General features: G+C 32.1%; 4 protein-coding genes across 4 annotated transcripts; 1 reads left to right on the top strand and 3 right to left on the bottom strand.

Moving 5' to 3' along the window:
- Positions 1-1,153: 1,153 nt before the first annotated feature.
- HELRODRAFT_190681 (hypothetical protein) lies at positions 1,154-4,030 on the top strand (the record flags this gene model as incomplete). The annotated part of the gene is made up of 5 exons (XM_009014760.1): positions 1,154-1,955; positions 2,208-2,385; positions 2,530-2,822; positions 3,103-3,231; positions 3,635-4,030. The coding sequence occupies 5 exons, from the start codon at positions 1,154-1,156 to the stop codon at positions 3,871-3,873; spliced, it is 1,641 nt and encodes a 546-aa protein (XP_009013008.1). The 3' UTR covers positions 3,874-4,030.
- A 130-nt stretch (positions 4,031-4,160) lies between these two features.
- HELRODRAFT_74350 (hypothetical protein) lies at positions 4,161-8,519 on the bottom strand (the record flags this gene model as incomplete). The annotated part of the gene is made up of 11 exons (XM_009014761.1): positions 4,161-4,339; positions 4,779-4,936; positions 5,032-5,173; positions 5,247-5,336; positions 5,408-5,539; positions 5,975-6,172; positions 6,456-6,527; positions 7,115-7,224; positions 7,331-7,490; positions 8,060-8,141; positions 8,436-8,519. 11 exons carry the CDS (start codon positions 8,517-8,519, stop codon positions 4,161-4,163), a joined length of 1,407 nt encoding a protein of 468 aa, XP_009013009.1.
- A 630-nt stretch (positions 8,520-9,149) lies between these two features.
- On the bottom strand, positions 9,150-14,162 carry HELRODRAFT_168918 (hypothetical protein; the record flags this gene model as incomplete). Its single annotated transcript, XM_009014762.1, has 10 exons — positions 9,150-9,267; positions 9,705-9,759; positions 9,934-10,004; positions 10,633-10,851; positions 11,678-11,733; positions 11,865-12,002; positions 12,189-12,228; positions 12,877-13,123; positions 13,210-13,349; positions 13,759-14,162. 10 exons carry the CDS (start codon positions 14,160-14,162, stop codon positions 9,150-9,152), a joined length of 1,488 nt encoding a protein of 495 aa, XP_009013010.1.
- Positions 14,163-22,636: 8,474 nt separating this feature from the next.
- HELRODRAFT_74209 (hypothetical protein) lies at positions 22,637-23,276 on the bottom strand (the record flags this gene model as incomplete). Its single annotated transcript, XM_009014763.1, has 3 exons — positions 22,637-22,769; positions 22,887-22,998; positions 23,225-23,276. 3 exons carry the CDS (start codon positions 23,274-23,276, stop codon positions 22,637-22,639), a joined length of 297 nt encoding a protein of 98 aa, XP_009013011.1.
- Positions 23,277-27,269: the final 3,993 nt, after the last annotated feature.

Raw genomic sequence — 27,269 nt, forward strand, 5'->3', positions numbered from 1 at the left:
CAACATCAACTACTACGACTTCTACTACTTCTATCACTACTACTACTACAATAACAACAACAGCAACAACGACAATAACAACAGCAATTACTGCTACTACTATTACTACTACTACTACCACTACAGCTTCTATTATTACTACTACTGCAACTACTACTATTACTTTTACTACAACTATAACTATTATTACAACTATTACACTACAAATATTACTACTACAGTACTAATACTACAATAACAGATTAGTTATAATTCTACTCTTAACTTAAATAATAAAATTACTCTAATACTATCAACTATAATACTAAAGACAAATCTGAAGATGATTTCGTTGTTTATGCAATGATGATTATTATTAGCTAAACAAATTAAATCATCCAATGGCATAGCGTCCTTCCACTTAGGGGCGTTTCTATTGGTCGAGATTTGTTACTATAAATAAACTTCACGATGACGTAACAAACATCTATTTATAAGTTTTTTGAGAGTTTAAATTTCATTTTTTAAAATGTATTAAGATCATTTGGAATCGTTTATTAGAAATTATTTAGGTTATCTATTTATAAAATTTTGTTAAGATTCAATTTGGTTAGTTAAGGTGAGTTTTGGTTTAAATATGTTTAATAAAATATAGAAATATCAACCTAAATTAATAAGAAATTTATTAGAAAAATTGTAATTAATCACAAAAGTTTTAAGTTTTGTGTGTGTGGGTGATCACATCAGCATACATACAGCATTTTTTATTGTAATTTTTTGGGAAAATATTTTTTAGATATTCAAATATCGATTTATCCGTGTGTTTAGTTTTATTACTCTATCAATATAAACACATTTATAACACCAAGGAACAACAACATCCACATCAGAATCAACAACAACAACATCAACAGCAACAACAACATCAACAACAACAACAGTAACAACAACAACAGCAACAACATAACAACATCGACATCAACAACGACATCAACAACAATATCAACAACAACATCAACAACAATATCAACGACAACATCATCAAAACCAACAACAACAACAACATCAGCAGCAACAACAATATCAAAAACATCACCAGCATCAACAACAACATCAACAGCAGCAGAAAAATAGGAAAGAGACTGAATAAAGTTTTTGAAACACTACTACGAATATGTCAGAGAGTCGAGAAAAAATTTTCAAACACTGTGACATCAACAGCAACAATGTTAATGACATCATTGACAACAACTTTAGCAACAACATCAACATAAATAACCACATTAACAAAAACAACAACAACATCAAAATCAACACCATCATCAGAGAAAACTGCAAAAGACTCAACCAACTAATCAACAACTCTCACAGGAACTCTCACGTGAGCTCTGATTTCTTCAAAACGAATAAAAATTTCAACGTTGACACAATCATCAACTACAACAACAATAACATAGGCAACGAAAAAAACGAAATCAATACCAGCGACGACATTAACTACAACAATAACACCAACGACAACAACAACGATAACAACAACATCAACTACAACAACGACATCATCAACAACAACAGTAACGAAAACAACAACATCAACGACAAAAACAACAACAAAAACAACGGTAACATCAGCATCAATAGCAACATCAACAAAAACAACAACATCTACGACAACAACAACAACAACGATAACAACAACATCAACATCAACAACAACATTAACAACAACAACAACATCAACTACATCCCAAGAAGCAAGCCATCATGCTGTTTGGTGTGTCACGACAGGGCCTCAGGCAACCACTACGGCGTGTTGACCTGCGATGGTTGCAGAGGATTTTTCAAGAGGAGCGTCCGAAGAAATATGACGTACATCTGCAAGTTTGGAGACCGTTGCAAGATCGACGTGGCCAGGAGGAACCAGTGCCAGGCTTGTCGTTTCAAGAAATGTCTGCAAGTCTCCATGAATAGAGACGGTGAGATTTGAGTGTTTATGTGGACGTGTGTACGCACATGTCTGTAAACGCGTGTGTATGTATGTGTTTGTGTATGTGTGTGTGCATGTGCGTGTGTGTGTGTGGATGTGAGTGAAAGTTGCTTGTTTGTGTTTATACCGGCTTGTCTGTATCTGCATACTTTTGCCTGTGCAAAAGTATGTCTGTGTTTGCAGTATTTTTTATCATCATCATCATCATCTTATATTTTTCTCTGACCATCCCACCATTCAGCCGTGCAGCAACAACGAGATGCCATAAAAACAAATGCATCAAAACGTTCACGAAGCTTCTGGGAAGACGAAGACGGTGAAGATGATAATTTGAAAATGAACATCAAGTCTGAATGTACAGTCCAAAACACGGCATCAAATAACCAAATATTTCCAGCTGAGCCTGATTCCAGTTTGAGGTAGGTCGAAGATTTTCTCTTTGAATTTTTCAACATAGAAAATTTATCGTATGACTAAATTTTAAGATACATTGTGCAATTAAGAGTGTAGTGTCTGATACATTATACAGTTTAAAAACAATTCAATTACTTATTCATTGCCAGTTCCAAAGGGAGTTCAGAAGCAGATTCTTTCAACGAAATTATTTCTGCAGCGGCGACAGCAGCGCCGCGTTGCTATGGCAACTGCTGCCAACCAATCTCTTCACTACAATCTTTCAAAAAACTTCAACTCGTTGATGAACTGGCAAACGTTTTAGTATACTGCATCAAGTGGGCTTGCTACCTGCCTGAGTACCAGAAACTGCCCGTCACTTTGAGGAAGGTGCTGGTTGAGAACTCCTGGGGACAAATGTTTGTCCTCTCCTTGTCTCAGTTTAGACACTGGACCTGGATAGGTCGGCTTTTTTTACTGTAAAATTTGTAAAGTATTTATCAAATGAAAGTTAATGTTTCTGAAACGTATTCAAATTAAATTACCATTCTCTATTAAAAAATCAATCAAACACTGAAATTGCAGTTTATTTAAAAATGATTACCATTAAACGTGTTTATAACATTGAACTGAAAATAAACTGAACTAGCAATAACCACTACATATTAAAAGTTTCACTCAAAAAACTATTTATTATTTTCCACAAAAATTTTAAAAATAAAATTCACCAACAAACAAACTAGAAGAGAGATTGGAATCGCGGAACGGAGGAGTTCTGGAGCATCTGATGAATGCGGTCAAACGTCTGCAGACGATCGCAGTCGACCCATCTGAATTCTTCTGCCTAATGAAGATCTCACTTTTCAAGTCAAGTACGTTTCGTCCATTTCTTAATGCTCAGAGTGTTTTACTAGTTTCATCCAATTTCATAAAACGAATTCAAGTTTACGTCGATAGAAAGTGGTTAAATTTTTAAATTTCTTAGTGCCGTTTTTAGTTTCATTGGATGCAAGTAGGATTGATATAAAATGTAATATCCGATAATCTTGTTCAAGATACTAATTTATTATCGCTATTTTGAGATTTTTAATCGAAATGTTAAAAAATATTTAAATTTTCAATAAACACTCCTTATAAAATCATAGATATTTAAAATGGTTTCAGTTCTTTCAGGAACGTATTTTATTTGTAGACAATGACAAACAGTTGTTGTAAAGATTTATGACTAAACATATTTAAAAAATACCAAAAATTATCAAACAACGAATCTCAAAGGTTACAAAGAACATTGGATGCACCAAGCCACAATAGAGTACCAGAGGCTGGCGGTCATGTTGTTGGAAAGACTGACCCTCTTCAAAAAGCATCCCGCTAGGACTCAACACCTCCTCGTCGAACTTTACAACCTTGCATCGATCACTGACCTCCAGCTCAAAAGTTTATTCAAACTTGCAGACCAGGGAGATAGCGCAGATGTTGTGGATAGTTTAATTAATGAAATTTTGAATAATTGACAGTTATTTTGATTTTTCATATATATTCAATGAAATGAAAAATTGGGTTATGTAAATTAAAAAAATGTACAAACTTAACCGTAATTTAAAAAAAGAATCAAATGAACAGAACAGTTAATATGATTTTTCAAAAATAAAAAAATTTAACAAAACAATATCTGACAGTAAACTAAACGGTATTTTATTTAAATAGCTCACTAGCGTTAAAAATATATGCTATAATATGCTCGTGTATCTTCAACGTAAGAAAAATTTTCCTTCTACGTAAATGGCACCAAGAACGAGGTTCATCCTTCTTTACTTTTCTTTTCACAGAGAGGAATGGGATTAACAATCCTGCTCTCAATCGATTCGAAAATGTGCTCCAACGTCTGATCACCATCAATATCGAAAGCAACATCAGCGTAGAACTCTTTCAATCTCGGTTCTTGAGTCCGATAGCCAGTGAGGTTGTAACATATTTTTTCTGTTTATAAGAAAAATGTTGAAAACATACTTCGATGAAGAAAAAACGTGGCAGTTTTTTCAGAAAATCATGATTTAAAATGGGTTTAACATCAACATGCACAAAATTTATTAATTTTTTTGTTGAAAGTATAAATTTCTGCTGTTTTTATGATTTCACTGCTGCTCAGGCAAAATTTATTTAGCGGTCACGTTTGGCATGAAAGCGCGCATTGATGGAGGCATTAAGAGAGAGCTGCACTTGAAGAGCAAACAGATTTCAAAGAAAACAACGTTCGCGCAAGGCCAACAAGCCAATGTTTAACTAGTCGACAGTGCCAGAAACATAGTTTTCAATCAACAAAAAAAACTATTTTTTCATTTTTTAGTAAACAAGATGGCTAGTTTTGTTGAGAATGAAGTGAATTCGACAGATGAGGCCGTGCATGAAAAACGTAAACCTGGATCGAAGTGTGGAGGGATCTCAAGCCGATCCTTGATCTGTTCGGTGGGTGCTGGATTGTTGATCATGTGGTACATCAGGCCCGTCACAGGATCCATCCTCTGCAACGAAAGTCGCTGAACAATTTTGTCATTTGAGATTCTTATGAAGAACACCCTGTATAACGTTGGCACAATGATAACGAAATCAATCAAAGGCTTCTTCGGCATGTTTAAAGCATCAGCGACAACCAATTGTTGCTTGATACCTACCTGTTGGGTTCATAGTCGGCAGCCTGTAAAAACTGAGCTTGTGGTACGTTGATGGGGTAGCCGCAGATTATCCAACCTTTTGAATGGCGCTCTATCTTATCGAGTTCCTTGTTTATCAAATCAAACATGGCTTCATCCGGTTCTGATAAGAATCGAGATTAAAACTATTTAGTTTTAAACTTTTGATACAAACTTTTCATTATCAAATCGATCACCTATTGCACAGAGCTCCTGGCACAATCGGAACACCTCTCCCAATTTTGTGTTTTTTGCTTTTTCGTTTTCCACGGCCTCTTGATAGATTACTGTAGAAGATCAAATGAACGATAAAATAATAATTCACAGTTTAATATTGTTAGGCATGTTGGGAACTAACTTAGATTGAATTTGTACTTCTCGGCGAGCATTTTGGCCACGACATCATAGCCACTCCCCTGAGGTCCGAATATTAGGATGCGAGGTGTCATCGGAGTGTTTGTGCGTCGCGGCTGACACACAAATTCGTATACTGAAAATTAAAAACCGTCATTTGTAATTGGAATTCTTAAATGGTAGCTGTCAGAATGTATTTGGAGGCGCTGGAAGTCAATAGTATTTAAAAATAATTTTAAATAGGTTCAAATAAGATTAAATATAACATATTTTTATAATTATTTTTACATTACGCGCGATTTGAAGACAACAAAATCTCAGGTTTTAAATCTCAGTAAATTCAAACCACACGTCTAAGGTCTAGGCCTAAAGCTGAACATCCTGCTAACGCACGTTTCTACAAATATTTTTTCAATTAGGTGCCTTCACTATTTTTCCCTAGGCAAAGTTCAAACAAAAGTAGTTTAGAAAAAAATTATGATCGTCAATTAAATTAAAATCGATATCCAAATATATCAATAGTTTGAGTATCCTTGTTTAGCAATATAATTTCATTTCGTATGGGGCTAACTTTCCTTGAAGACATCTTCGACAGGTTGGTCGGCATTGAACTCCTTCAAACTCCACTTATAAGTTTGCTTCAGTCCTTCAACTTTCATACAGAATTCAGAAATAGTCGACAGCTTTGCTTGGATTCCAGGATAAGACAGTGCAACCAAGTAGTCTAGCATGTATTTGGGAGGGGGTCGGAAGACTTTGTTGTATATTTCTGTCAGTTAGGTTTGCAATGTTAAGGTTAGGGTCAAGGATTTTTCTAATTGAATTGCAGGATGATTACAAATCAAAATTATTTACTAGGTAGCATGTAGTTAACATGCAATAAGTAGTAGTACATCTATAACAAATTATAAATAAAAATGATAAAATGAATTGCTGTTTAGATTGCAATTCAATTTTTTTGTTATAAAATTTGTAAGAATGTAAACAGAACTCCCAAAATAGCAAAAATAGCAGAAAACTACATATTGGAAATTAATCTAATTTTCTTGTACCTCCGGTTTCTTCATCGTACAACTTCCCGTGAATTCTCGCCTGCAAAATCTGGTTAGGTGCATCCATCAACACTGTCATGTAAGAAATGTTTGCCAATTTTTTTTTATAATATTATCTACTTTTTCTTTTATTTTACTTTGATTTGAAATTAATTAGACGCAAATATTAAGATGGTTCAGAAATTTTGAAAAAAGGTTGAAGAAATGACAAATATTGATTGAAGGTTTAAAGGGTTAAATAAAGGAGACGGAGATATAATTGAATGAGATGAAAATTGAGAAAAAAGATCAAAAGTTATCATATATTAAATTTACGTTTGTGATCAGTTAACTATTTAATTAAAAAATCAATCAATAAATTTTTAACGTTTTAATGCTGTGTTTAATCGTGGTTTCTAAACTTTTATAAACATAAGGTGTCTGTTTGAACTAAAGCATAATACATAGAGTACACGAGGTAGCTTTTAATTTGGGATTGTAAGTGTTCAAGTCAATTTGTGGTAGAGAAAATGATATCGGATGATGAAATAGCTAACCTGAAATGACTAAAAACCTAAAAATAATCATAAACTGATCCAAATTGGCCGTGAATGTTATTTATAATGACGTAAAAAAACCGGAAAAACAATATTTCTCAAAAGATGCCCAGCTTATGGAACCTGTGTGACTCGGAATGAAGCCAGCCTCGGACAAAATGATTGCTTGCTCTTTTGTCCTTACAATGTTATCCAGAATCCACCCCTTCCTTTTCTCTTCAACTTCGTTTAAACTAAAAATTATATTTCATACAAAATTTTCAAAAGCATTTCGGTCGATTTTGAAACAAACAATAGAAATTTAAGAAGTAAATCGTGGAAATACAGAGAAAAACATACTGATTAACCACAATTCTTCCCCACTCATTAACAGATGTTGGCTCGCTATCCTTAAAGATATTGTCCGATACAACGGGACAGCCATCAAGTTTTTGGCTGAGCAGGCAGGCTATGGTGGACTTACCCACACCGGGCGGGCCGAGAATCAAGATGTGAGGTTCTGCGACGATGTTGTCGCGATCAATAGCAATATTATCTTTTGATATTTTATAAATAACAGCATATCTATGATGCTTAATTTAATAATAAAAACGTTATAATCCAAAACTCCAATTGCAAATACTTATCATATACTCTCTGTTATAGATTGACCTTTAGTTTTTTTTAACTTTTATTATTAATATATACTACCTATATATTACATAGCTATATAGTTATCCAGTATTAGTAGTAATGGTATTGATAGTACTTGTAGTAGTAATAATAATAATAAAAGTAGTAGTAGTGGTAGTACTAGCAGTAGTAGTAGTAATAGTAGTAGTAGTAGTAGTAGTAGTAGTAGTAGCAGTAGTAGTAGTAGTAGCAGTAGTAGTAGTAGTAATAGTAGTAGTAGTAGTAGTAGTAGCAGTAGTAGTAGTAGTAGTAGAAGTAGTAGTAGTAGTAATAACATTACTAGTGGTATATTCTATCCTTATACTAATAATATATACTAAGATACTATATATATATCAAGATAATATACAATCTATTGATCATATTAGTAGATAGATAGAGGTATGCAAACTCAACCTTCAGTCAAATCTTTAAGGAATTCTATGATGAAATCTGCTGGGTTTTCTGGCCTTTTGATTATAAGGGCTGTCAACAGCCGCTGAATTAAAATTTTGATAAAATGTTAAACGCGAGATTAATAATAAAATAACTATCAATAGATTAATAAAGTTTGTTAGATCATGAAAATTCGAATTTAACTTACAACACAACACATAATACTTTCATTTGCTAGTAAAAATAGTACTCATTAAAAATAATTTAATACAAATATCGCTTATTTAAAATAATATAATCAATAAATTAATTATTTAATTAAATTATTTATTGATAGATTGAAAATTTTAAATTTAGTTAAAAAAATAATTAAATTAACTTAAATTTAAATTAAAACCTTGAAAACTTCAAATAAGTTGTGTTTATCGGCATAGCTGGCAAACTCAGGAGGGATTTTCAGTGGTCTTTTAGTGGCATCCATTCTGAGAAAATGGAAAAAGAGGAAATGGAAAAAAGATTTGTTTTAATTTATAATTATTCGTACTAATTTGTGATGAATTGTCTCGTAAACTAAGACACTGAATATTGCCTAAGTGAGCTTTATCACTATGGCTACCGATTTTGAATTTAAACAAGGAGTGCGAATTTTTTTTCATTTTTATTTTAATAAACTTGAAACAATTTCGTACGGCGTGAAGAATTTTAAAGAGACAAACTAATTAATTAATATATTAAAAAATTAATATATTAGTAAATCAGTATATTACATCCATCACATCAGAGATTGACATTAGTCGAAAGATTCTACCACATACCGAACGAAAAAAAATCATCCTAATTTCAAAAATTTTCTTCTTACAATTAAACCATTATAAAATTTCATCAGAAATTCAACCGCAATTAAAATGCTCATACAATATTGTATAAGGAGAAACACGGAGAAACACGCTATATCATTTGTTTGACTTGAATTTAGCTCTTAACGAGGCAAAAATAATCATACAAATTTTATTAATGTAAGCATGTTATTAGTTACAAATCAATATTCCATAGAATAAATACAATAAATAAATTTAATGAAAGTTAATTAATGAAATAAAATAAAATAAAACTATTGCATAACGTCGTTAAATATTTTTTCAACTTTTTCATCGTTCGTATTTGAAGTGAAATCATTGAGCCAGGATTTGAATTTTCTTAATTTTTCACCGATATCAGTCTCTCGGACTCTGCTCAAATGTGTATTAAAATTCAATTCAAGTAATTAAATTAAATAACTTAATCAATCAATCAATCAATCAATCAATCAATCAATCAATCAATCAATCAATCAATCAATCAATCAATCAATCAATCAATCAATCAATCAATCAATCAATCAATCGATCGATCGATCAATCTAATCCAATCAATCAATCAATCAACCAACTAACTAACCAATCAATCAATCAATCAATCAATGATAAATAAATAGATAAACTATCTACTCAAAAAATTGTTAAATGATTCAATATAACCATTTAGTTACATTAACGTCCTACCTCGGGAAACTGGGTCTCTGGACGCTGAACGAAGATTGATTGATTGGTTGATTGATTTTTTAGTTACATTACATTAAAAATTTATATACATAATTCTTACATAAACATACATAATACTCACTTACATAATTCTACTTGGGTTGGACAAAGGACTTCCAATGGGTATAGGCTTAGGTAGGCCTTACAAAAAAATTTAATTCAAATAATTACACCGAAATATATAAAAAAAACATTTATTATGTATTTTATTCCAAGATTTTAAAAAAATTTGACAAAATACCCCCTTATATTTCAAAGAAAACTTAATCTGTACTTTAATCCGAAATATTCAAACAATCAGACAATCAAACCTACCTGGAAAGAATTTGTTCCATTTCTGTTGCATAATAAGATCTACATTGGCGTACCTGTTGTATCTGTCTTGCCTACGAGTTCAATTAACAATGGTATGTTGTTGTTGATGTTGTTGTTGATGATTTTACGTAGTTGTTGTTGTTATGTTGATGTTGTATGGTTGTTTTTTGAAGGTTTAAGTCGAAAAAGATTTTGGTTATTGCAAATTTATTGTGGTCAATTTAGAGTTGAAATACAACAAAAAAAAAATTCATTCCCACAACGTATTTTATTATCATTTCATTGCAGTTACCAAAACTTCACCGGTAGTAAGCTTTTCAGGAGTGTAATGTTGTAATGAACGAAAATAAAAAGTTCAGTAATAAGTTATTTATTTTCGGCGCAATAGTGTAAGGATTAAGAGCGTCTGACTTGCTTCGTAGTGACCGGCTTCAAATTCAAAGAAATCCCCACCTATCATACACAACGTGTGTATGTTTTATGGGTTGATTCGTGCGCAGGTACTATCGTCGAACGATGCGTCCTTGCTTGAATGAATAACAATGAGTAAGATGTTTGCATAACATGATCGCACGCGCGCACACACACACACTTACACACACACACTTACACACACATATACACACACACACATATACACACACATATAAACGCGCACAAAAAAAAACAATAAATACATACAGAGATCGGCCCGCAAACTGGTATTCAAGGGTAGCATGATTATAAACTGAATCGTCAGTTAACTTAAGAAGAATGTTATTGTTACGTGGGAATCCTAATTTTTCTTCGATGTTTTTTATTGAATTACTCAACTTTTCTAATAAGTCTGACGTTTGCATGTTGTTGGTGTTGTTGTCCACCTGCTGGTCGCTGTTTGAGAGGTTGTCGTATATAACTGTGGGGTTGTTTTTGCTGCTGCTGCTGTTGTTGTTGTTTGCAAGATATTGAGTTTCTTTGTCCGTTGTTGCTTTTACTGAATTTTTGAAAAGTAGAAATTTATTTGATTTAATTTTTTAATTATTTAATTCCAATATTCAATACTTGATGAAGTTTTCCTTCCCTTCCGTTTTGATTTGCGCTGATGATATGACGATGATGATGGTGAAGTTGATGGTGAAGTTGTAGACGTTCCATCATCGTCGTCGTCGTCTCCGTCATCTTCCAAATTGTCAGAACTTGAATGGTTAAGATCGCTTACCTGATATCATTTAGTAAATTAACTTGTTTTAATAAATCTAAACACTCTATCACTATTCCTTTATTATCTTATCTGATTCTAAAACTCTTGATGTTTCTCACAAGTTTCGTAGTTTAGGCTTTATTTTTGATTCTAGAATGTCTCTTTCTTTTCAGATTAATAGTGTTGCTAGATATTCTTACTTTCATCTACGTAGAATAAAAAAACTTGTGCCTTTTCATGACGATCCTACTCTTTTTCTTCTTGTTACTTCGTTAGTCTGATTTAGGATTGATTGTTTAAACTCGCTCTACTATGGTCTTCCTGATTCTACACTCTATCCTTTAAGTAAAGCTTTTAACTGCTCCTCTAGTTGCTCGTACCCCTTTCTTTTCTCATATATCTATATATCTTGTTCTCTTGCACTGGCTACTTATAAAATATAGAATAATTTTTAAACTTTGCACAATTATGTATAAGTCTCAATCTAAGTTATTTCCTAAATACTTATCAGATATATTAATTGAACCTAAACGCGCCGGTTTACGATCGTCTTCTTTTACTCACTTCTTCTTAACTCGTGTTAAACACTCTTTTGCAAAATCTGCATATGCTTTTTCTGGCTAAAAATGAAATAAAATTATCAAAAATATTCCTGTAAAACAGCCCTAATTCAGTATATTAGAATGTGAAAATTCCAAAGCAAATCACATTTGCATGTGAATTTTATTACAAACTAATTAATTACTAATACTATTTTTACTCCAAGTGGTCCATCAGATCCGTCGACTTCATCTTCATCGTATCCTATTTCATCAAAGGTCTTTTTAATATCTTTCAACCAATCTTTGGTCGATATATCTACAATGGGTGATTCAGTTATCCAAAAAAACTGAAATTATTATTTGGAGGAATTGATGTTTTTAAACATTCAACTTTCTAATCGCAAAGAGTAAAACCATAATCCTATAAATTCATTCATAACGATATATGACCATTAAAAATGTTATTGAAAATTTTAAAGTTATTGACACTTTACAAGAAAAACATAAAAAATCATTTAAAAATTCTAACGCACCATTAATCCGATGCAGTTTATTTGAGGGATTATTGAATCGCTGTTAAAAACATTAAGATAGTTACAAAGTTAAAATTCATTCTTAAAAAATCGTTATTGATACGAAACCAGACAAAACAAACAAAATTTTGAGTGAAAACCCACATTACAAAACTAAATTGCAACACAAAACGAAACATACAAAACACTCATACATGCATACATACATACAATTACAACAGCATACAAAACCCGAAACAGTAACAAAGTAACAACCTGTTTAATTAGCCAAGAAAATTGTATAATAGCCAGCAGTTAATAATTTTTTAGGTGGCTTATGCTTATTGGAAATTTATTATTTTTGATGAATTTGTTTTGAAAAAGGTTTTTATTGTTTTACTTAATTATTTGTTAATTTATTTTCTTTAAATGTTTTCATATTTATTTCATTAAGAATTTTAGTTAAACCAGGTAATATCGCACACAAAAGTTAATTTATTTATATAATAATTATTGGTACAAAAAACTAGCGCCAATAAGAAATAAGTCAAAATTTGTTTAAAATGTGAATAAAATTTTAATATGTACAATGTACAAACGTACAAACACAAAATGTTATCTAAATGACGTATTCGTAAAAATTTGAACTAATTTACAATAAAAATTGGCAAAAGTTAACAATGGCTCAAAAATATCTGAACTTATTCACTAAAAGTTTTCGAATTCATTGAAGTAGAGGCATTTGGAAGCTTCATCCACTTTAGTTTCATCACATGCCTCAAAGTTTGATGTGTCCATTGAATGCTTCATTGACGGAATAAAAGATGAAGGCAATTTCTTTTTCAGCAGTTTGAACCAGTCCATTTTTGAGAACCAGGGGTGATTTTTGATATCATCAGAACTATTACTTTGACATCCAATTCTGTTGACTGGATTCTTTACCAAGAGGCTCCTTACTAAATCGTCAAATTGTTTGCCATAAGACAATGCAATTTTATTTCATCCTGTAAGATTTTCTTGAAGATATCATCATGTGAATCACCTGTGAATGGTACAGAGCCTGTCCTCATTTCAAACAGCAGGATACCGAATGACCACCAGTCAACAGAGCAGTCGTAGTATCCACCTTTCAACATCTCCGGTGCAATAAAATCCGGTGTTCCGCAAATTGAATTTGTACAGCTGGATCTTTACGAAAATCCCAAATCAGATAATTTCAAATATCCTTTTGAGTCTATTAAAATATTTTTCGGCTTCAAATCGCGGTAAATTATACCGACTTTATGTAAAAAATCTAGAGCAAGAAATATCTGAGCTCCGTAGAATCGAGCAACTTTTTCATCAAATTTGTTCTGGAGTCGTAGCCTTGTATGCAGTTCGCCTCCCGCACAGTAATCCATCACTATAAACAGATTAGCATTATCGCAAAAATGGTGTTTAGCATTTACAATGAATGGATGATCTATAGATCGAAGAAAATTTTTCTCCTCAACAGTGCTTTCCACCGTGTTTGATTCAACAATCTGATGCTTTCTTAAAATCTTGATTGCATATACTTTTCTATTTAAGTAACATCTTGTCACATTCCAACTTTTTTGCATAATTTGTGATAAATATTGTCACATATTTTGAAACTAATGTTTCAAAATCAATTTCTGATTGCTTTTTACTGCGCTTTTTAAAAATAGGCTTGAAAACCGTTGAAACCCCACATCCTTTGTTTCGAGCAACTTCTTCACAGATCGGTGATTCACCAGCAGCAGCTACGTCAAAATTTGAAGACGGTTGCAACACCACCGAGTCAGAAACTGGCGGCGTCGTCAAATCATGTTTGCGTCTACTTGAAAAAATCAGTGATAACGATGACCTGACGTTACACGATGTGGCAGTCGAAAAGCTTGCAGTATCAATTTTTGTTAGCATTTGATCAGTTGACGGTCCTTCCTGTTTATTTCCTCCATTCGTCTTCCTAATAAACTGGATGAGTTTGTTCATCTTTATTATTACTGTTCGTACGATGACCGTAAAATGACTAAATTAATTAAATTTCAAGAGTGTCTTGAATGATTTCAGAACAATTGAAACGGAAGAATTGTTTTCGCACTGATTCTCTCTACCTTATATATCCAAATGTAATCTGATACGCAAGTATTCCTTTGAATTCGCTGCCTTTATTAGTTGAAATTATAACTTTGCGTGAGTTGTATTGGCGTTTGTTTCAATTTTTCATGTTGGAAGTTCCTTTACTTTGGCGATTTTTAAATAACTTCAGATTAAGTCAGAGGAGATTATTTTATGAAATTTATTCAATTAAAGTTTTTTATTTGTAGCTTATAATTTCAAATAAAGAAATTGTTTTGATTTTAAATGAGATATACTAAAAATCTTTGAAGTAGTATCCTTAAAAAAACATCGTCGTCGAAAATGTTTCGTGAAGCTCAAGCCGGCAATAAGGCATTTGACAGTTGGTTATTACCGTTTAAGGTAATGTAACCAATATTAAAAAAACATCACAACCACAACAACATTGGATGTCGCGATAGTTTAACGGTAAAGTGTCTGACACTGCTTGTGCAGTAACCGGATTCGATCGCTAAGAGATCCCCGCTTATCATATGCAATGTGTGTGTGAGTGTGTGTGTGTGTGATGCGTTGGTTCACGTGTATTTACATGCGCTGTGTGTCTGCTGTTGTTGGTGCATCTGTAAAATACTGAAGAGAAAATTGTATTAAATGAATAGAAACCTAATAAACTAAATTAACACATAAAATCCATCAAAACAACAACAACATACAATCTAAAACAACCACAACAACATCAACCATAAAACATCAACAACAACACACGTCACGACCATATCAACATCAACAAAACCTTATTCTTCCTTAAACGTTTTTTCTCCCTCCTGATAAACATCGACGCTCTAAACAACAAATCATCACTCGTATATATGATACCATTCCTGGAATGATAACATCATTAATTTTTATGTTAACGTAATGAGGTTATAATTAAATAATTAAATAATAATTAATAAATAATAACAAAAAAATAATACTAAACTATGAATAAACCAAAAATTTATAATAGACATAATTATTACGAAACTGATTATATTGAAACAACATTATATCAATCCACTTTAGCATTAAATTAAATTTTTTTTTATTTAATTTGTTAAAAATCTAACCTCGATTTCTTCTTAGAAGTCTTCAGAGATTTAAATTCCACACCATTATCAGTACAGGATATGGTGTTTCATCATTATTATTCTTCAAGTCATCATCATTATCACCATTGGCATCGTCATCATAATCACCACCACCACCATCATCACCGCCATCATCATCGCCATCATCATCGTCATTATCATCACCATCATCTTTACCAGTAATTTTGTTGCTGCTTTTGATGTGGTTGTTGTTTTGCTTGCTGATGTTGTTGGCGATGTTTTTATTTTTGTGTCCAAAGATTTTCTTATTTCTTGCATTTTTTTTGGTAGTTTGTTGATTTTTTGGTTTCTTCTTTTGATCTAAAAATAGATGCCACTACTATTTATAGTAATAATAATAATTATTATTATAATACTAATAATAATAATAAGAAATAATAATTATCTCTTTGGTGCTTAAATACAATGATGATGGCTGGTGATATGATAACGGTTGATAATGTTGATATCACCTGTGATATCATCATGAATGATATCTATTTTTCCATCTTTTTCATCTGCAGCCTTTTTTACCTTACTCATTACATCATCATCATCCTTAATATCATCGTCGTCGTCGTCATCTTCTGCATCCATAGCATCATAAGTTTTACTGTTTAAATGCGATTCTCTATCATTGTTCTGAAAAAAAAATTGATAGATGAATTAATATATATTATAATAATTTATTAATTCATTAACTCATTCGTTCATCTGTTCTGTTCATTCCTTCATTCTTTCATTCGTTTATTCATTCGTTCGTTCGTTCATTCATTCGTTCGTTCATTCATTCATTCATTAAATCATTCATTCATTCATCTACTCATTCTTTCAATGTACCTACATTTCGCGATATTTTTTCATTCCACTCTTCTTCGTTAAGCTTCAACTTTCTCTCCATCTCTTCATTCATCTGTTGCAACTTGTCATCCATCTTGTCAAATAACATCATCCTCATCATTGCCATCATTATCATAATACCAATCAACATCACCACCATCATCATCATCGCCATCACCATCATCATCATCGCCATCACTATCATCATCATCACCATCGTTAATCAATAAAGGCATAATGAAATATCCTTTACCCTTAGTCCATATACTTGAACTCTCGCTTTGAAACAAAAGCCCACAAGCAAATAAACGCATGCCAACACTTGGAAACACGCATCAATTTTTTAAAAATAACACTTCTGCGTGCTTACATGAAACCATCATGAACATCATCATTGACACCATCGTCATCATCATCATCACCACCATCATCATCGTCACCATCATAATCATTATCAGTAGTAGCAGCAACAGCAGCCAACCAATTTATTGTATTCTAATTGAAGCCTCCTGACATCATCAGCATGCCTGCTCTTCATCTGAGTGAGTTCATCATTGTTCGTTTCCATCATCAATCGTTTCTTATCATTTAAAGATCTCTGTTTATTACGATGTAATGATGACGTCATTTTAATGGCGTTATAATGATGATCATGATCGTCAGCCTCATCATCATCACCATCATCATTATCATCATCATGATCATCGTCATCGTCACCTTCAATACTTCCTCCTCCTCCTCCAACACCTTCATCACCATCTTCTTTTTCTCATCTGCCTCTTCCCTCATCTGCAACATCTCCAACTTGTGTCTTTTATCCAGCTCTTCCTGGAGATCCTTCAATTCCTAGTATGTGTATGTATGTATGTGTGTGTATGTCTGTTGGTGTCTGTCTGTCTGCCTGTTTGTGTATGTGTGTGTGTGTGTGTGTGTGCATTTGTTAGTCCGTTTTAAGGGGTTTGGAGGACCTGGTTAATTTTTTATTTGATTATTCCATATTAAAAAAGTTTTTTTCTACAATGTTTTCAATTAAAAGCAATGTTTTTAATTAAAATTTTCAGTGAAAACGCAGGAAAAATTAGCACCGTGAGTATTATTATAAGATACAAATAAGCTTCGTAAAAAATCGTAGTAGTTTAGATGTTATTGTGGATGGCCCTTTTTGTAGAAGCCATGGTGTAGTAGACCCTGTCCTTTCCGAACCATAGGTACACCAGTCAATCAACCAACCAATCAGCTAATCAATCAACCAATCAGCTAATCAACTAATCACCACCAATCAACCAACCAATCAGCTAATCAACTAATCACAACCAATCAACCGACCATAACATATCAACCAACCACAACCAATCAACTAACCATAACCAATCAACCAAACCAATCACAACCAATCAACCAACCACAACCAATCAACCAACTAATCACTAATCAGCTAATAAACCAATCACAATCAACCAACCAATCAATTATTCAACCAATCACAACCAACTAGAGCCAACCATCCAACCAATCAAAGACCTTCTCATGTTTATCCATGGAATCTTGCCTCAGTTGCTCCATCCTGTAGGCATGCAATCGCTCCATCTCTTCCAGCATGTCCTGAGTTTCACTCTCAAATTTCTCTCTTCTCTCTTCTAGAACTTTCGCTCGTCCCTTCGCGATGACGTCATCGTCGAAAATGCCGTCCGTTTTTAGTATTTTCGTAGCGCTGTCATTTGCGTTGTCGTGGTCAGTTCTGATGATGTTGTTTGCTGTGTTCCCTTTGTCGGAAGTTAACTTTTCGTTTGACGGTTTCGTGTTACTGGGATTATTATTATTATCAATACTTGAGTTATTTTTATCTTTCAAGTTATCATCATCATCAACAGCATCGTCATCTTTACTGTTATCATCATCTTCAGCACCATCACCATCATCATCATTAGAAGTGGTCTGCTTGCTAAGAGGTGCGCGTTTCAACCCATCTCGCCTTAACATACGTTCCTGAGTGATGATTCATTATTTTTTTTTTATTTTATTTTTATTCATTCAACAATTTATTCTATCTATGCTGACACGATGAGACAGTGTTGAGATATGAGATAAACATATGTTTATGACGTCATAATATAAATGATGACGCCAAACGCTATTTATATTTATTATGAAAACTGTAAGAGTTGAACTATAGCACTTGCACGTTATGTTGGGTTTAATAATTTAATAACTTCATTATATAATAATTTGCAATCAATATTTATCTGTTGAATCACAATCATCAACGTTCGTATCATTATCACCATCCATTTCATCATCAACATCAACATCACTATCATTACAATCTATATCATCAACATCATCCTCACCATCATCATCATCATCATCAACATTCATCAACATCCATCATCATCATCAACATTCATCAACATTCATCATCATCATCACCACCACCACCATCATCATCATCATCATGAAAACCAACATCCTTCATTGTTTCGAAGATGTCGTCATCAAGGGTCATACTGCCTAGGCCGTCCAGCAGCGAGTGGACACTGCCTGGTGGGACGATCTTCGAGGCATCGGCTGATGACGGGAGCCTGATGATGATAATGATTACGCGATGATGATGATGATTACATGATGAAGAGGGTGATGATTACATGATGATGATGGTGATGATGATGATGATTACGCGATGATGATGATTACATGATGATGATGATGATTACATGATGATGACGATATGATGGTGATGATCGCAACAACAAAACAACAACAACAGCAACATCATAACAACATTTCAAAGGAATTAAAAGTTTTTCCGGCTAATTTTTTTCTTTCTTCTGACGCTGAAAGCAACTTTTCGGCATATGACAATTGTTGTTGTTGTTGTTGCAAATGTTGTTGTTGCAAATGTTGTTGTTGTTGCGATTGCTGTTGTTGTTGTTGCGATTGTTGTTGTTGTTGTCGCGATTGTTGTTGTTGCTCGTTTATTTTAACGTTTTGTGTTGTTGGTTTGTTGACTCGAGCAGTGTCATTATCGTCTGCGGTTTTCATCTTGTTCAACATTTTGTTGGCATCGTTTGATGACGATGGCTCATAGTCCTTCAAAATGAATGAATGAATAAATGAATGAATGAACAATTGAATTTATCAAAAATCAATAATCGTACATTGTTTATATTGGATTATCGAAAATCCAAAAAAACAATTTGAAAATGAATCAACCTACAAAAAATGAATTTATCAACTAAATCAACAAATTGAAGCCAACCAACTATCTAACCAACCAACCAACCAACCAATCAACCAACCAACAAATTGAAAAATATCTACAATTCAAACAGCCAATCAGAGAATCAAACAGGCTATCAATCAACTAACCAGCTAACCAATAAACAATGAACAAACTCACGACCCACCCCTCTAAAAGTTCCAATAGGTGTCAGCAGCCCTTCAACACGAGCAGACAGCACTTCATCAATTAAATTCTTCAAAAAATGTACAAAAATTGCAAGTAAATTAACAAACATATGCGCAAACATCCCCATACACACTCACACACAAATAAACACACACACATACACACAGTTAAAATACAACGATATTTATTATGAAATTTGTCATTTACTTTCAGTTTAAAACAAAACTTGTAGAAATTATTAAAATGAAACTGAAATTTTGTTGTATTAATTATGGAGGAGAAGAGGACAACTATCAACCAATCCAAGATTTTTGATTATTTTCGTAAAAGTTGCGGATGAAGATTTTTGCCGTATAATTTTATTTTCATCGTCATTCAAGCTCTATTTGTTTATGTGTAAAATGAACAAATTAACAAAAACATACGCTAAATTCATTTCTGCGGAAGTAAACCTCAATAGACAATTATTAACAAAGGCGGATTTTTTAAAACACTAGAATGGGGCAAAAAAAAATCGAGCTTGTTCTAAATCTAATTTATTTAAGGGCCAAAAATGTCTTGTCGGCATCTGTGTATGTTTGGTTTGTACTGGGTGTGTGGGAGTCAAAAAAAATCTTTGATCCGACTCCGCCAAAAATCTCTGACTCCAATTTCATTACTCTGATTATAGAACAAGGACAAATATTGTAGAACTACCATCTTGTCGTCTTCGTCAGCACCATCCACATCGTCGTCGTCGTCGTCGTCTTCAGTTTCTGTCGATTTTTTGTCAACCTCACTAAGGCCTGACTGTGGATGTGGGGGAATTATTGTATAAAAAGATTTTAAAAAATAATGAATTGTATAATATTCGAGCAGCCGTGCGCTCGTCAAAACTGCATAAAAATAAGAGACAAATAAGAAAAATGAAACTGAAACTAAAACCAAAACCGAAACCTCGTATTCGAAACCGACGGACGATTGTCTGAACTTTTTCATTTTCAGTGAAAATTTTTCTTTCAGGTCCACCTCATCCTGTGTTGGAGGTTTATCGTGATGTAATGATGATATCAATGATGATACGTGGTGCATGATTATATTTGCCATCATCATCGTTAGCATCACCATCACCATTATTGTAATCGGTATAACTGTCATTGTTATTTATATCAGCAAATAAATTATCAAATAAATAAAGCAGCATTATAACTACTACTACTGCTACTACTACTACTACTAACAATAATAATAATAAGAAGAAGAATAAGAAATAAAAGAAGAAGAAGAAAAAGAAGAAGAAGAAGTAGAAGAAGAAGTAGAAGAAGAAGAAGAAAAAAAAGAAGTAGAAGAAGAAGAAACGGAAACAAACTTCGGAATCAAATCTCTTGAAGGAATTGATACTGGCCCCACCGAGACTCACGCGGCTGCCACTGAAGTTCAGTGAGCTGGATTTCATGGAACTGTGAGATCCGAGTAAGAAAGACTGCGTAAATGTGTTGTTGTTTGGTTGTTGTGGTTGTGTTGTGGTTGTGTTGTTGCTGTGTTGTTGTTGTTGTGGTTGTGTTGTGGTTGTGTTGTTGTTGATGTCGAAAACATCTGCAAAAACTTCAACATCAATAGTACCATAATCACCGAAAATGCTATTATTATTAATATTAATTTTAATTTGTTAAAATTATTTCGTAATTACTATTGTAATAGAATTATTAATTTATGATTTGTAGAATCATCATCGATATACATTTACACACGGCGCGTGTAAATAGGCGTAAATCCACGCATCACACGCACTGTATGTGATAAGTAGGAAAATGCTTGAATTCGAACCCGAGAACTGCATCAGCAGGAGCAGGAGACATAACCAGTACGCCATCTAACCATCCAACGTTAATTAACATCACGAAAAACATCAGCACCACGTAGACATAGATCACACCAATAAAACTAACATCAATGGTTCCCTTTAGATAGTTCTCAGCAGACATTTTCATGGAGGCATCAGTAGACAGCCGAAGGCCTGATTTGTCATCCCGCCTAATCGCCTCGCCTAACATTCCGGTCGATGGCTGTTGTTGGGTGGACCCCTAGAAATATAAAGCGATAATAAGGTATTACAGAATTAATGATAACAAAATATAATTTAATGAAATAATCAAATGATAATTAAATAGAAATATAATTAATGATGACGTAAATATTGATTGTGAATAATTAATAAGTGAGATAAGAGTTCATATTTTGAAATAGAAAATTAGGATATTAAAAAATATATCAATACGAATGACGACCATTGTGGAGTTCAGTGTTGTTGACAAAGCCTTCTTTAGATTCAACTTCGGAATTTCTATATCCTGATTTGTGGTGCTTGGCTGGAAATAAATTTGGAAAAAAAATTTTTAAATTTATAAAATTTTCAACAAAAAAAGAAAAAATATACTTGATGACCGTTACGTTATTAACTAAGTAACAATTGAACAGTATCTATTCGAACACGAAACGAAAACATGTTATATCGAAAATAACCTTTTTTTCAACAGCGCCAATTTTTTCTGAAGGTTAAAAAAAGTTAGCACTTGAAAAAAAATAAATAAAATTGATGAGATAATTTTTTCACTAACATCACCATCAGAGTCATCATCACTATTATTACAATCATCAGCAGAGTGGTAAAGTGGTTAAGATGCCTGGCAGAGATATTTCAATGACCGGGTTTAAATACAAAGAGATTCATTTCTGATTCACGCGTATTTAAATGCGCTGTACGTTTTCTGCTGGTACTTCTGAGAAATATTCAAGACAGAACATAAAAAATATTTTGAGTAAATTTTTTTCTCTTTCTTTTTTCTCTCTCTCTTTCTCTTCTGTGTAAATTTCTTGAATTGTTTGGCCACGTTACTATCACCATCATCATCATCATCATTTTCGACAAGAAACAATTTCTTGAAGAAATGTCATTTCTTACTCTCACTGATGACACAGCATTTGTGAATTTTTCGTTTACGTCACCACCATCATCATCATCATGATTGTCATCAAGAAATACTTTGAAGTAATTTTTTCCTCTCCCTGATCACGATCTTCTTAAATTGTTCATCACAAGGATGGTCCCAGATGCTCTGCCCCGTTTGAAAGTTGAAGTAATATATGGCTCCCTTGTCATCCTGGCTTATATTATAATTTTATAAATATTATTTTATAATATATTCATTATAATTATAACATAATTATAAATAATAATTTATGCAAATAAAAAATTGATTGACAATCAAGGTTTGGACACACCAGGGCTCCCAATGTTGGGGTAAAGGGGCAATGATACCCTCCCTTGCAATGTACAACAACTCTGGCTCGCTATCTGGGTTGATGCCAATGAACTTTGCATACTCTAAGATTTCTTGCAATAAAAGAAGAAAATAATTACAAAATTATTATTATAATAAAGATTTATAACTTCTATTATGTATAAAAATTAAATATAATGTTCACATAATAAAATAAACTTGAAGCAATAATTATACATGAATTTTTAATAAAATTAAATTATATTATAAAAAATTTTATTCAACTATTTTTTATTTAATTAACTTGTCTTCTTGTCATAAATTAGAAGAAAAAACTACCTTCTTCAGTAGGTTGGTAAGGTTCGTCGCTATCTTCATCCAATAACGACATTATTTTAATAATAAAAAAATAATTATAAATAATAATAAAATGCTACAAAAATGAATAAACTAAAATAAATAATTTTACAACTTATTCATTTTAAAAATTTAAAATTAAATGGACACAAAACAAACAAAGCCAGTACTACATGGCAACCATGAGCGTCGTAAGTAACAGCACTAAAAGTGAACTGTGTGATTATAAAATGCTCTAGCACATCATTTTCTACAAAAGTTGAAACAACCAATTCATGAAATAAGTTGACTTTCAGATTCTATAAACATTAACATTATCAAAACTATTACTTTTATCAATAGATTATCATTAATTGAAACTTTATCATTATCAAATTGCAATAAAAGTTTTTTGCTCATTGAAAAGAATTTATTAATTAACACACTTATCTCAAACATTATGTGCTTCGCGAAGTTTTAGCAGCGAACAAAGAATAAATTAATGAAGATTTATGAACTTTATGTAAACAGGTGTGAGCCGATAAATTTAAAATTAGTATTTTTTTGACTTTTAATAGCTAAACTTTTAAAAGGAATGTCATTTAATATACGATATACATGACCTTTGGCACGAGATGTTTGACGGATTCCAAGAATGTAGGTGGCTCGGCGCGAGCGATGGAATTTTTCTCTTCAAGCAGCAGCCTACGTCATTATGACGTCATAAAAATAAATAATTTTAATATTTCTTGTGGCGTATTATCAACCAACAATATACAGCTTAAGCACGATAAACATATTGTTTTTTAACAACTTTAATTTTAATTAATAACAAACGAACAATTTTAATTAATAATAAACGAATTATTTTTTGATAAATCCAAGAAAATGTCTCAACAATCAAAATTCATTTTCACTAATTTCAGTACAGCGACCCTTATATTTATACAAGTAAAACCGCAACCAGTCAAATTTTGTAATTAATAACGTCTCTGTTAACGTAAATAAAATAACCACCTGCAAACAAGCAATCTTTACACACACGCACGCACACATACACAACACATACCACAAACAAAAGCACACATACACAGACGTACATACGCTATGTTTATTTATTTTTGCGATTTATTGCCTAAAAAATAAATTGAATAAATCAATATATGAACGTGACGTTTGTAGAGAAAAGAGCTTGTTAAGTGAAGTTAGGTTAAAGTTAACACCGTGGCACCGATTATAATCTGCCTAATCTCAATTGACTTTCAAGTGTTAAAGCAGATCTCAGGTGCTCCTATGAAAAAATTTAAACTTGTTAATAATGTTTTAACGATCTATTTGTATATATGTTTATGCTTATGTGTGAATGCATGTCTGTATGTGTGTTTATAAACATTTAAATATGAATTTATATGTATGTGTTTGTGTGTGTATAGTTTTGTAGCTATTATATTGACATGTGCTGTTATAAATATGCGACGATAAACTCTAAAAAGGTTATTGAAATATTTTAAAAGCGTTTCTTAATTGAGAAAAATATACTAAAGTATATATTTGGAGTAGTTGATCGAATAATTATATAACTGGCTTAATTGTTGGATGTCAATTATTTGTGCATAAGTTTTGTTTTATTTTGTTTTTTAAATCTGGATTTGACCGAAAAGACAGCAGCTAAGGTTCGTTCAAAGCGATTTTTGTCATACAAAATTCGAGAAAACTTATTTACGATTGAATAAATTATTTATTATACTATTGAAAAGCATTTAAACGTTATAAATGTTTAGTTAATCTAATGTTTGTTCGTTGAATGAACTTATTACTAAAGCATATTAGGTTTGAAAACCAATTTTTATCACAAAACATTCAAATGATACATTATAGGTACATGATTATATTTAAATAAAATGATACATAAAGAATAATTAGTTTTGGGAGAAAATTGAAAAAACTGAATTAAACATTTTTTTTTCTCATAAATTTTTTCTTAAATAAATTGTATCGATGAAAAAAATTAGGCTGCTTCAAAAAACAACAACAAAAATCCGAATATAAAATTTATTTATTTAAAAAAGTAACAAACGCACCGGTGACAGAATTATTAATTTAATTATTATTTATTTATAAAATTAAATTTAAATGAACTGCAGTGACTGTACTTCGCTGACACGGCATCATGCAAAAATTAGGCGTCGAACTAAGCCTGCCTTATTGACGACAAATATTACATAAATACACATTTGCTTGAATGGACTGTGACATAACCTTTTAAAGATGTTATACGTAACGGTGTTTGTTTGCTTGTTTGCACTGACTCTAATGCATTGGTATTCATTAGCACGAGCGAGCAATGTGTGACGCGTCTGAAAGACAAACTTTGCTGTGAGAACTAGGCTGATGATCTGTAGCACGATGACGAATGTTCTGTGATGGATCTAGAGGAAATCGGGAGAGGCCCTAGCAAACATTTGCTTAATTTCTTGGCTAGCTCGTCAAATTTTCAAAATTTTAACTTTTTTTCTTATTTTGGTCCACTGTCAACCTTTTCTAGACCCACCACTGCAAATGTTGAAGACTACCTGATTTTTTTAATTGTCACGTATCAATTGATTACAGTAAAATAATATGATATGTTTAAAGTGATTTTTTAAACCTTTAATTGTGCTTTCAAATTGGACCCTTGACAAACACACAACATTCATGTATACACCTCATTACTATGATTGAATTACATCTTGTACTATAAACTATTGAAAATCACTAAAAATTGTTTTGAAATATACATGCAGACCTTTACAATATGAACAGGAGTTATTTATTATTCGTCAAATTTTTATCATGGCTTCTTTAAAAATTCGATTCAACGAATATGATGTAGGATTGAACGACCAACTTTAGAGCCAACTTTCACTATTTTATCCACTTTTACAATACCAAATCGACACTTCAGAATAAATAAAATAATTAAAAATTTATGAATAATTCATAACAATTGAAATTAATTTGAATATATTGGCGGCGGATGAATGATAGGGTAAAGTTTAACAGAAAAATGTTGCTAAAAAATATGAAACATTGAGATTGCAAGAATTTGTAAGAAAAAAAATTTAAAAATGTTTTAAATAATAAAAAAGGGTAAACTATTTAACATAATTCATCAAATCTTCTGTTTAATACATTTCAATGTATAAATTTATTGACAGCATAAGTCTAAAAAGTGTTCCGTCAGGATCATCCCACCACAAATTGTAAAATAAAGAGAGAAACACATTGTTCTATTTTTACGGATGCCCGCTTTCAACATACATGTTAAGTTTAGCCAACATTTAGTAATAAATATATTGAAAGTTTATTGATAAAACAACTTATCCGAATATATAAAATGCATTGTTTTAAATAGAGAATTGGGAAAAAAACTAAGCAAAATGCTGCATAAAAAGGAAAGTTTTTTTTATAGCAAATGGAGCCCTATTAAAGTTTTTTGGGGTATTTGCCCCCCGTCCGGATTTTCTTCCACCCCCTTCAAAGTCGGAGATAGCTAACCATATAACACCTACACTTCACAGAGTCACGAGCAAAATTTATCTATTTATTTCATTATGTTTATTTATTTATTAATTCGTTATTTACGTTTCAAATCCACGCAATGTGACGCAAACACTCGAGAAACATGCACTCTCCATCAAGTGTTCCTTCATTGAAGTTAACACTTGAAAAAACATTTTATAACTCTGAAGATGAATTTCTGCCGAATTTTCAATAAATCAAAATTTTATCAATTTATAATAATTTTATTATAAATAAATAAATTTAAATCTGATAGAAAATTTATTTTATACATAAATACACACGATCATGATCTGACCTGAATGAATATTAAGAGATTATAAATATCACCGAACAATTATTAATAAGGCATTAAATTTACGTGTTGGTGTGTTTGTTGACCTAACCTACATTTTGCAAAATTGTTTGATAAAATAACCTGCTACATACCTTCTCATATGTCTGATACGTTAAATGTTATATTATACTATGCCATAAATGTGTTATA

Source organism: Helobdella robusta, assembly GCF_000326865.2.
Source record: "Helobdella robusta unplaced genomic scaffold HELROscaffold_14, whole genome shotgun sequence".
Classification (NCBI taxonomy): domain Eukaryota; kingdom Metazoa; phylum Annelida; class Clitellata; order Rhynchobdellida; family Glossiphoniidae; genus Helobdella; species Helobdella robusta.